General features: G+C 35.9%; 1 protein-coding gene across 4 annotated transcripts in view; it reads left to right on the forward strand.

Annotated features, from left to right (window-relative positions):
* The window catches only part of LOC136041664 (zinc finger protein 260-like), a 66,716-nt gene extending 54,148 nt beyond the window's left edge, over nucleotides 1-12,568 (forward strand). For 2 of the 4 annotated variants that reach the window (XM_065726376.1, XM_065726379.1), the window contains exon 5: nucleotides 6,996-12,568. In XM_065726376.1, the coding sequence (XP_065582448.1) occupies nucleotides 6,996-7,702 (707 nt within the window). In that variant the 3' untranslated portion in view covers nucleotides 7,703-12,568. Of the gene's footprint in view, nucleotides 1-3,870; nucleotides 5,319-6,995 lie in introns of those variants that run through there. The other 2 variants (XM_065726377.1, XM_065726378.1) reach the window with 2 other exon arrangements.
* The last annotated feature ends 241 nt before the right edge of the window (nucleotides 12,569-12,809 follow it).

Raw genomic sequence — 12,809 nt, forward strand, 5'->3', positions numbered from 1 at the left:
TAATCACTAATTTAGGAAAACAGTCTTCCTTTTCTCCTTCTGTCTCTTTTTTTTTCAATGTGTTTGTGCTGTTGCATTGGTGGTTTCTCTTTTCGTAATATTAATCATTGAACCAACTTTGACCTAAGGTTTTATACGGGGTACGATTCAAAACTTTGAAGATACACCCCTCCCTCTTAGGGAGAGAAATGTTGACCCTCTCCTTCCCGTGCGTTCCATTGAAGAATTAGACCGAAATTCTGACTATGACACGGACTCTTAATTTAATTTAAAAGAACAAGTTTTTTCAACTGAAAGTAAGAAGCAATATTAAAACTTGAAACGAAGAGAAATTATTCTGTATGTGAGGGGTGTTGCCCCCTCCTCAATACCTGGTTTATCACGCTAAAGTTTTTAGTACTTTAAAAAATGCTTTTTATTCTAATTGTGTTTCAGGTACCGTTCCTAAAGAATTGGGACAAAAGGCAAACTCTAGCGTAAAGAGCAAGATATTGAGGAGGAGGTGATCCCCCGTATAATATCTGTTCGTTTCAAATTTTAATGTTGCTCCTTACTTTCAGTTGAAAATACTTTTTTTGTATTTAATTTCTTATTGTTTTTTGAATAATGCCGGGAAATTCAACTCTCCCTTTATGCCGGGAAAAATTCTCTGCTAAAAGTTCCTCGAAGTTGAACGCAAAATACACTCCCCCCCCTTTTCTTCCATCCTTGCTTAAAATTCCCCGTAAAAATTCTTGTGGACGATTCCACCAGAAAATTATCCTTAACACACTTCCATTTGGAAAAGACTTATTTCTGATAGTTTCTTAAATCATGCTGGAAGCCCCCCCCCCGTCTCTCCGTGAAAAATTTCTCTCGGATACCCCTTCTCGGTCCAGCCGAAAAGTGCAACCGCAGAAAACTCCCCCATGGAGATTTCTCCCATGGAAAATTCCCCCAAGGAGAATTTTTCCCACGGAAAATCCCTGCCCCTACGGAAAAATCCTGAGACAATTCTGACCCCGCTGAAAATCCTCCCCCCTCGAAACATATCCACATGTAAACTTGAGACGACAGAGAAAAAAGAATTTCGCATCGAAACTCTATCAAATTCCACCAGAATAAATTTTGTACTGGAAAGTTCACCCCAAAAACGTGGAAACCCGTGGAAAATTACCCAACACCCCTTCCGAAAAATATGTATATACTTCCCAATAACAAATGCTATGCATAAGCAATGGACAATTTTCATAACTTACAGCCCTTCCCTCGGGGGCTGTGAGGGGTCAAGCTATCTCCATAGGCATTGGACCTTTCAACTGTGCTGAGAAAAATGGCTATCCCTAAATTCTGATTGGACGACTTAGAAGAAAAAAGGCATGGGTTGGCCCTCTGTCTTTTTGGTCACTTAAAAAAGACTACAGAAATTTTAATTTCCGTTTAAATGAGCCCTCTCCCTACATTTTAGGACCACTGATTCGATTTGACCCTGAAAAAAAAAACGAACACATCCTTGACTTTTCTTCTGGCAAAATATACAAAACTCTATATTTTTGTAGATGGGAGCTTGAAACCTCTACACTGGGGTTCTCTGCTATGCTGAATCTGATTGTGTTATTTTTATTAAGATCCCTTGACTTCTTTGGGGTGTTCCCCCCTTATTCGAAAATCAGGCAAATTTATTCAGGCTCGTAGCTTTTGATTGGCAACACTTAACTTATCTGCAAAATATGGAATTTGCAGAAAAATGTCTGATTCTGACTCTACATAAAAATGTAGAATCAGAATCTTATATATTTGGAATCAGGATAAAAAGTCAATTCTTTTGATATATCTATTGATATCAAAATTCCGTTTTTTAGGGTTTTGGTTACTATTGAGCCGAGTCGTTCTTACATACAGTTCGTTACTACGAACTGATTAAAAGTTACTAGGTTATACTTCTTAGTCTTCCTTTTTTGGATTCTCATTCTAATTTACTATAACGTTTAAATTCTTTAAACTTCTGAGTCAGGGCATTAAAAAACAAAAAAGCAAAAATCTATGTTTTTCTTTGAAGATTAAACATATAAGATTTTATTGGAGTTGCTAGTTAAAATTTCAAAGTCACTCCCCCTTTTCCCCTCAATGAAGTGTGTACTTCGGACTCGTTATCATATCATTTTCACCTTAGGCAAGTTAACATTAAAATCCAGTGTTTGGTCCGGTGGGGACTAAAAGAGAGTGTCTTAGGAGATAAAAAAAAGTTTTCTTAAAAAATCCAGAAATCCAGTTTTTGGTCCGGTGCGGACTAAAAGAAAGTGTCTTAGGAGATAAAACAAAATTTTTCTTAAAATATCCAGAAATCCAGTTTTTGGTCCGGTGCAGACTAAAAGAAAGTTTGTTAGGAGATAAAAAAAAAAAAAAAAAAAAATTCTTAGAAAACCTGTTTCTGGGCCGGTGCGGACTAAAAGAAAGTTTCTTAGGAGATAAAAAAAAAGTTTCCTTAAAAAATCCAGAAATCCAGTTTTTGGTCTGGTGCGGACTAAAAGGAAGTGTGTTAGGAGATAAAAAAAAGTTTTCTTAGAAAATCCAGTTTCTGGTCCGGTGCCTTAGAAAGTGTCTTAGGAGATAAAAAAAAAGTTTTCTTAAAAAATCCAGAAATCCAGTTTTTGGTCCGGTGCGAACTAAAAGAAAGTGTCTTAGGAGATAAAAAAAAGTGTTCTTAAAAAATCCAGAACTCCAGTTTCTGGTCCGGTGCGGACTAAAAGAAAGTGTCTTAGGAGATAAAATTTTTTTTTCTTAAATGAAAGGAAAGAGAGACATTAAAGCCTGAATTAGGCAGAACTTATTCTGCATATTAGGGGCGATGCCCCTTCTCAACCTCTGCTCTTTACTCTGTTTCATAGTGCTTTGAAAATGCTTCGCATTCTAATGCAACGGCTGGTGAGCAATCGTTGTAAAAATTTAGAAGGGGCTAGGATTGAACAACCCCCCTCATATACGGCATAGTTTCGTTCGTTCTAAGCTTTAATGTTGCTCTTTACTTTTGTTCTTTACTATATATCAAGATGATATGTAAACCGTTGTATTTATTTACAACATTGCAGACATGAGACAAGATACGATGAAGCCCCGTCCCACCCTAGAGGGATTTCATGTAAATTAAAAGTATCTTAAACATAATAAGGAAGATTAGTGTGCAATGTTTTGATTGAAGGTTTATATTTTGAATATCAACCAATGTGTTCCCAGGGGAGACCCTCCAACAAGGTTGACTCTATTTCGGCATTGTGTAGTGACATGCATGAGAGGTATAGCATAAGTGGGAGACAGTAACAACGGTAATCAAAGGGGTAAAATTAACCTTGACTTGATGCCCACTTAATTGGACAATCTGTCTTGGCTTTTTCTACAATTGGCCATGACTTGACTTTTCCCACAACTATTCCATTTTCAATTCAAAAATCAACGGACTTATCTCCAGATTATACCAGAGAGAAACAGGGTTTTTCTGTAAAATATTTTGTGTTCTTTCTATTGACCCAAAATTTGAACAATGACAAAAATTGCCAAAGTTATAGCAAAAATTCTACATAAATTGACATTGACAACAATGAGTAAATGCAACATTGGGTATAGAAGGCGCGTTTTTTGGCTTCCCTGTCTGATACACACTTATGAAAATGTGTAATAGGTTTACTATTGTGTCATAAAATACTCTTGCAAAAAAGAAGAGAAATCTGAAATCTTTTTGAAATCTGAAGCATTTTCTATTTGTTTTAAAAGCCTTTGTGCACTTGTGACGCCCTTTGTGGCACGTTTGGAATCACTCTGGGGAAACTACCAACCCTAATGACTTGTTTATCTTATTCTCTCGGATTGCATGGATTTAACTTCGTCTGTTTTCAGAAGGAGTGTCTACAGGGCACATATCGGCCCCAATGTCGTTGGATCTCAAAAATGAGGCGACGGCAGATCTTCCCGACAAACCTTTCCGGTGTGATTTCTGCAACAAAGGCTTTTCTCGCAAGGGCTACCTAACATCCCACATCACAAGAGTTCACAAGAAGAAAAGGAAGTTTGCATGCAATCTTTGCGACGCAAGATTTGTAACCTCGCCACACCTGAAACGTCATATAAAAACGCACACAGGAGAAAAGAGTTTTAAGTGTAGTGAATGTCAAAGAGCATTTGCTGTCAAAGAGAATTTATTAAGTCACATGACAATTCATACCCAAGAAAAGCGTCACGTGTGCATAATTTGCGATGCGAAATTCCTACGCAATAGGCATCTAAATCGTCATTTGGCGTTGCACAGAGGAGAAAAGAGCTTTATTTGCAATGTTTGTCAAAAACCCTTTGCTCACAGAGATAGTATGATTAGACACATGAGAATTCATATATGTGAAAAGCGACATGTTTGTAATACGTGCGATGCACGTTTTCTAAAGCGTACTGCTTTAATGCGTCATATGAAGAGGCACACTGGTGAAAAATCTTATAAATGCGACTTGTGCCAAAGAGCATTTGCCCGTAAGGATACTCTAAGTGTACATATGAAATCCCACAAAAAATATGAACTTGATTTTGAAGATGTGCTGCAAAAATAGGTTGATCTTCATTCCTCCAGATTGAATCTTCTTTTTGGCAAAGAATTCTACTTTGTGTTTAAAAAAGTGTTATTTTCTTTTTGGGATCATTCGAATTTATTTAGAATACTTTAAATATTTCGTTTGCAGTGAAAAAACACATATTGGAAATAGAAACTAAGTGAAAAAATATTAACTAGTTACATATGGTGAACAACTTAGACTTCATACCACAGCACTATGATCCAGTCAAAGAGTCCAGATACTGGTAAAAATAGTTTTAGATAAACTTAAAAAACTTCTGTGTCGATGTGTAAGGATACTTAAAGGCTATCTATGAAGTATGGTCTTCACACCTTCTTTCTTTCTTTCTTGTCACTGTTTTATTCTTTCTTTATTGTCACTTTTTGTTCGACAAACTGAACACTTTTGACCTTTTGTTCGACTTTTGCTGTACGTTCAAAGCAACTGTAAAAAAAAAAACTCATTTATTGTGTAATTTTTCCGGTATATTCAAAGATTTTTATTTATTCAGTCTATATGACAAGAACACGTTTTGTTAGTGGAGATCAAAGGAAGAATACCAAGTTGCTAGAGAAGCTGAAAAATATAATGCATGGAAAGTGATCCAAAGTCCCCAAGCACCGCAAAAAAATACCTTTTTGTGTTTTTGTGTTTTTGTGATTCTTCCTTCCCGCTCACCTTCAATGTGTACCTATTACAGTTTTCATGTCATGTTTAATTTTAATAAATAATGCTGTAATCCTGCTTTAGTAAACTGTATATATCTATAGGTCTATATAAATTAACTTCTAATAGGGCTATTGAAATCTGTAGTTTTCTGCATATAAATTTTTGCTATTATAGGCCAAGGGTTGTTCTTTATAAGCCGATAGTGATCGTAACTACCAGGACACTGATCGCTAAACTTTTTTCATATCGTAAGACACTACGAAAGTTTAGAGACAAGCCAAACAAGGTCTATAGGTCTATATAATTCAACTTCTAATGGGGCTATTGAAATCTGTAGTTTTCAGTACATACATTTTTGCTATTATGGCCAAGGGTTGTTCTTTATAAGCCGATAGTGACCGTAACTACCAGGACAGTGATCATTAAACTTTTTTTCAAATCGGAAGACACTATAAAAGTTTAGAGACAAGCCAAACAAATTTATTAAAAGCTATAAGTCTCAATCAGAATATCTTCAAAAAGAAGAAAAGCCTAAAAGCTAAGTGCCATCTTTAGGAAACAAACAATTGAAACAACAAATCAATGAATTTGGTTCATTTCCGTTGTGGGAGAGTTCGTGCTTTTCTAGGCAGCAGCAAACTCATGATCAGTAGTTCTTATTAGTATTCTTTTGTACATTCCCGGAAGGAAAAAATTTTATGGGACAGAAAACTAAAAAAAGGGATAAAAATTTATAGTTTCTGGATCTTCAAATTATTTATTTTGTGGGTAATTTTCACCTTGTGCAGTATAAACATAATCAGTAAACTTCAGGTTTTGCCTAACAAGACAACTTAAAACTTCCGCTTCAGGAAAAAACTGCATGTTTTCCTGTATAGCTTTATTTCCAATTGACTGGCTGGAACTCTGGACTTGCAATCCTATGTCTGTTGAGGCAGGTGTGTGACTCTTCATGTTTTTGGTTTAGGATGAGGGTCAGCATCGTGACTTTGTATGGTCAGTCTAGCTAAATCTAGCTCTTTATGAATTTTGGAAATGCAGAAATCCTGAGAAAAAAAAACACGGGAAGCATCGGATGAAGCCTCCATGCTAAAGGCAGTGAATCATTCGATCAACACGTGTGCTACGAGGACCATTGTTCTGCATAGATCAACACGTGCGCTACGAGGACCATTGTTCTGCATAGATCAACACATGCGCTACGAGGACCATTCTTCTGCATGCGAAAAGAGAAAATAAAGGTGTGTACATGTAAGGCAGTTTTAACTAAACTTGCAATTTCTGAAATACATGAGTTTAATTTCACTGATTGCAAGGACTAAACAAAATATAAACAATGGCCATAAACTAAGTATAAACAAGGTAAAAAAAATTTAGTTTAGCCAGTGTTTTTTTTTTCTACTTTAGGCTGTCTTCTGCAAATTTGGGCAATTTTCTTTCCATAGTTTCATTTTATCTTTGGTGTATGAGAATAAAGTTATCAAAATCAAGTTACCACAAATAGTAGAATATCACGTAGAACAGTAGAATGTCACCTTAATTTTATTTATTTCCTTGATTCTGTTATGGACTAGCGATTGTATATATTTAGTTCGATTTTTCCTTTAAATTTTTCCTTTTATTTTTTATTTAGGCACGTTTTAAATTACCATTGTCGTATGCTATGTATGTCCATTTACATCTATTCTTCCTAAATACTTTAATAGTACCTTTGACCAACATTGATCATACTGACTTTTTTTTTGTTTTCAGATATAGGAGGGGTACCTGAAGAAAGTTTTGCCTCAGGGCAATTGGTAGTTAAAAACGACACGTTACTTACAGTTACTGCACTACCAGTATTTTCACAGAATACATTTAAATGTGAACTGTGTGATAAAGAATTTACCCATAGGAGCTATCTTGCATCCCATATGACAAAAATGCATAAGATAAAGGAACGAGCTGTCTGCAGTATATGCAACGCCCATTTTGCTCATCGTGGGCATCTGAATCGTCATCTAAAGACCCATACAGGTGAAAAGAGCTTCAAGTGTAACGTTTGTCAGAGAGCATTTGCTGTCAAAGAAAACCTTGATGCTCATATGACAATCCACACTCAAGAAAAGCGTCATATTTGTAACATCTGCAATGCGCGATTTTATCGTCATAAACATCTAAATCGCCATCTAGCAACGCATGCAGGAGATAATAATTTTTGTTGTGAAATGTGCAAGAAACGATTTGATTTCAGAGACAGTCTCTTAAGACACATGAGGATTCATACACGTGAAAAACAACACATCTGTGGCATCTGTGACGCACGCTTCTTGCGTCACACAACTTTAAGTCGTCATATGGTGGTTCACACTGGTGAGAAAAGCTATAAGTGTGATATTTGTGAAAAAACGTTTGCTCGTAAAGATTACCTGAAAACACACATGAAATTCCACATTCCAAAAAGTGATGAATCTCCTTAGGCTAAAAATGACTTAAAAGATCATTTTTTCGGGGATAATTGTTGAATTTTATTGTGGATGGTTGGGTGGGTAGGGCAGGCAGGCTGAGCTGGGGGGGGGGGAGAATTCAAGAGTAATGGCGACTGAATTTGTTATTATTATTTTTCTTTTATTTTTTGTTTGTCTATTATTATTTTCAATTCAATTTTTTTTTATATTTCTTCATATCATTGGTTTTCTTAAATAGTTGAGCTGAGATTAAATAGTTGAGATAATAGGTAAATATAATCTAGGTAACTGAGTAATAAAATAGGTTTTATCCAGTGCGAAAGTGGTGTGTAATTTATTTATCTATTTGTGAATATGAAAATAACAAAAAAGCTTAAAACTTAAATATATGTAAACAAAAATGTGATGCAATTACTACCATCATATAGGCCTAGTGCTGCTCTGTAGAGCTCTACACCAGTGGTCCCAACCGATCTTAGGCAATGCCCCACCAAGACGCTTCTAAAATCTTCATGTGCCCCTCGTGGTATTGAAATTTAGGTATATATCCCTGAAGTAAGCTTAAATGTTTGTTAACATGGTATCTATTTTGGGCTTTCCTGTAGGCTGTTTTATATTGATGAAAATATTGTCTGAATACAACCCATTTTCTAGGTTCTAATGCACCTGAACCCTCGTGCTGAACCCACTGAGCATCGTGCTACTAAACCTTCGTGCATCTGACCCCAGGTGCAAATGAACCCCCATGTTACTAAACCTCCGTGTAACTGAGTCCCCAAGCAAATGAACCCTCTTAGAACTGATCCCCTTTGCAAATGAACCTCATGCCGCTAAACCCCCACTTAACTGAACCTTCGTCAAGCTCATCCCTTGTTTAAATGAACCCTCGTGCAATTTAGCCCTCATGCAACTAAACTCCGTTTAATTGAGGCCTCGTGCACCTGTACCCTGTAACACTTAACTCTCAAGCAATTCAACCTTATTAAGGGCTTTTCATGCCCAGGGCCCACACCCCACTTGAAGTTCATGGTTCCAGCAATAGCTGTACTTTAGTACAGAAAAAGCCCATAGTAGCCGACATCTTAAGGGCACAAAAAGAAAATTCATAAGAAGAACTTACCATAAATTCTGATTCGGGAATCATAAATATTATTTAAATTAATGGAAAAAAGTTTTAAAAAAATTCTGGGAACTTATAAAATGAGCCGAAAACATAGACAAGTCTCCCTACTGATAGAACACAAGAATATTAGAAAGAGCTTTTTTTAAACGCTTCTTACAGTTACACACTTGTTTTAATTTCCTCATGACAACACAGTTATTAAATGCCTTATGGCACCAAAATCCAATTTCAATGTTATTACTGGGGTTAAAGGTTTGAAACCATTAAATAAATCTCCATGATCAAAAACCCCCATACTAGTGTTTAAAATCCCCCTTTTGAATACTTACCTACCCAGTCACCTTTGCAAGTAGAAGGCAAAAAAAAGTTTTGAAAAAAAAACACCAAGTGAAAAAAATTCATCCGAATACAAAGCTGATTCGTTAATGATAGAAGCTATTTATTTTCGTTTCTACTCTAAAGCTAGTTACTAAACAAAGTCTTGGTAATTGCTAAAAAGTGCTTGATACCCGAACGTGTTTTCTTTTTCTTTCTGTTTTTCCCCCGCACTAGCCGGTCACTGAAACACCGTATGCGCTGTAGAATCGATAACCTTCTGAGGTTGTCAGGATTATTGTTTTATTTTCCACCACCCCCAAAATGTTTGCATTTACTGGGGACAGGTTTTATTGTTTTATAATAGCATACTACACCCGGACTTAGCCAATAAAATACGATGGCTTCAGTATTCAAACCAGCTTACAAGTAGAATAATCGCTACTGTTACAATACTCTTTAAGAAGTTTATTTTTTGGAGACATTTTTGAGCCTATAAACCTTTGGTTTCCACCCAATACCTATTCATTTTTTTCCAATTCTTTCTAAGTTTTGTGTATTCCTAGACTATGGACTACATCCAATTAAAATTTAACTCCAGTCAGAGTTAAAGCTAATCTTAGAGCTGAGGCCCAAGTTTAACGATCCTCCCTTCTTCCATTCGCGCATTAAAATAAAAAGTAGTATATTTGAAAATTTACGGGGAAAGAAATCAAAGTCTGGTTGTTGTTTAAACGGAAACTGGGTAAATTGAATCAAATAAAAAAACTAGTTTTTAGCTGAAAGTAAGGAGCGACATTAAAACTTAAAACGAACATAAATTACTCCGTATATGAAATGGGTTTTCCCCTCCGCAATCCCTCGCTCTTTACGCTAAAGTTTTAAATTGTTTTAAACATTAGAATTGTGGCAAAGAGTCAAAATTTAGCGTAAAGAGCGAGGACCTGCGGAGGGGAAAACCCATTTCATATACGGAGTAATTTCTGTTCTTTTTAAGTTTTAATGTCGCTCCTTACTTTCAGCTAAAAAAACTAGTTTTTTCTAATTTAATTTCTGAACGTTTTTGAATTAATGCATATTTGATTTGGGCTCTCCGCACATAAATTATTGAAATGAAATTTGCATACTAATTCTTGTTTTGGCTAAATGGCTTTCACTTAATTTTGATCAGACGATTTTGAGAAATAAGGGGTGAGGAAGGAGGCGTAGTTGCCCTCCAATTTTTCGGTTACTTAAAAAGGTAACTAGAACTTTAAATTTTTAACGAAAATTTTTATTAGTAAAAAATATACATAACTTAAGAATTAACTTCAGTTTTAAAAAACTTAATCTTAAGTTTTGTCCCAACTCTTTAAGAATGACTCCGTAATCAGAAAGGCCGTAGAATAAGTAGTTGAAATTACTAAAAATACTTTAGCATAAAAAGCGATGTATTTATCTCCTCCTAAATACCTCACTCTTTATGCTAAAGTATTTTTAGAAGTCCTCATATGCTTAATAATCTCTGTTCGTTTTAAGTTTTAATGCTAATCCTTACTTTCAATTGAAAAAACTTCTTCTTATGTTTATTTTTGGATTGTTTTTTTATAGTAATGCTAGAAAATCCTGCGCTCTTTTCATTGAGTTTCTCTTCCCCCATGACATATTCCAAGGAAAGATCCTCCCACGTAGCTCCCTCCCCTCAGCCCAACCCCCCAAACCAAAAGAATCTGTACACAAGAACGTCTGAAAACGTCTGTGCACTTCCCAATAACCATTACTATATGTAAACACTGGTCAAAGTTTGTAACTTGTAGCCCCTCCCCCAGGGACTGTGGGGGGGTAAGTAATCCCCAACGACATTGTTATTACGGTTTTCGACTATGCGGAACAAAATGGCTATCTCAAAATTTTGATCCGTCGACTTTGGGGAAAAAATGAGCGTGGGAGAGGGCCTAGGTGCCCTCCAATTTTTTGGTCACTTAAAAAGGGCACTAGAACTTTTCATTTCCATTAGAATGAGCCCTCTTGCGACATTCTAGGACCACTTGGTCGATACGATGACCCCTGGGAAAAAAAAACAAATAAACACGCACCCGTGATCTGTTCTGGCAAAAAATACGAAATTCCACATTTTTGTAAATAGGAGCTTGAAATTTTTGCTATAGGGTTCTCTGATACACTGAATGCGATTGTGTGATTTTCGTTAAGGTTCTGTCTTTTAGGGGGTGTTTCCCCCTATTTTCTAAAATAAGGTAAATTTTCTCAGGCTTTTAACTTTTGACGACAAAGACTAAATTTGATGAAACTTATACATTTAAAATCAGCATTAAAATTCGATTCTTTTTATGTATTTTTTAGCATCAAAATTCTGATTTTTAGAGTTTCATTTACTATTGACCCGGGTCGCTCCTTACGACAGTTCGTTACCACGAACTGTTTGAAAGAGTAATTATTAACTTTGCTATGCTCTGAAAGATGCGTTCTTGAAAGAAAAGAGTTTTCATTGGCTGCCGGTGACAGAAATTAGTTGCAACAGTCTCTGCCATTTTTTTTTTCTTGGGTATAAATCAGGTTAGCTTGTTCAAATGGGTAACATAAGATAGAAACTCCAAAAGAAGCATATTTAAAGGTTCTTATAAGTACTAGTTCAAACTCAATCTTAGGCCTTGTGCTGAGTTTAGTAAAACAAGTCTTAATTCAAGTATGGGTCAGTTACGTAAGGATGAAGTCAAAATAGTGTTACTTTAAACAGGGGTCCAATTGAAAGAGGGTTTAGTTAAATGGGGTTGAGCTGTGCCGAGTCTAACAAGGGGTCAGTTAAATAGGGTTGAATTGCATGGGGCCGAATTAACCTTGGGTTCAGTTGCACGAGGGTTCAGTCGTATAGGGTTGAGTTTTAAAGGGGTCTGGTGGCACAGTAGGCTCATTTAAATAGGGTTGAGTTGCACTTGGGTCCAGTTAAAGGGGGATTCAATTGCATAAGGATTCAGTCAAATGAGGTGGAGTTGCACCTCATAGGGGAGTTGTACATGGTCTTAGTTTTATTTGAAACTTAGTTGTAATGCATTTGAATATGACGCTATTCACATGAACAATTTTTTTTTAATTAAGTCTATAAAGTAAAGTCAGCCGAAAGTTGGACGTCCTGCCCATGACCCACCAAAATATTGCTATTCCCCACAGATGAGCTTGTGCCCTATGCTGGGAATCAAGGCTCTTCATTAAGGGAGCAGAAATCATAAGAAAATTATTCAGGTTCTGTTTGTTTGATATTGTGAGATAATCGCAGGGGTACAGCCAGACATGTTAATAGGGAAAGAGTGAGCTTAAAAATCCTTCCTAGACCCCGGGGTAAGGGCTATAACTTATAAAAGTTTCCCATTGTTAATATGTAAGGTTTTGCGGAAATATAATCAAGGTAGTTGAATAAGTAAACTTTCATAATAAGGTTATTGAATAAGGTTATTGAATAAGGTTCAATAACCTAATTGAATAAGGTTTTCTCCTGCGCAAAAGCGTTGTTTAATTTATTTATTTATTTGTGAATTTAAAAAAAAGTTAAAAAATTCATTCGATTGGAAATTGAAACTTCTATTTCTTTTTTAAGAGTCAATACTGGTCAAAGGTTAACCTGCATAAGTAACTATTATATTGTTATATTTTGGTATTTGTCTTGTAATATGGGATATCTCTGAAAGG

This window comes from Artemia franciscana, unplaced genomic scaffold, assembly GCF_032884065.1.
Source record: "Artemia franciscana unplaced genomic scaffold, ASM3288406v1 PGA_scaffold_32, whole genome shotgun sequence".
Lineage (NCBI taxonomy): Eukaryota > Metazoa > Arthropoda > Branchiopoda > Anostraca > Artemiidae > Artemia > Artemia franciscana.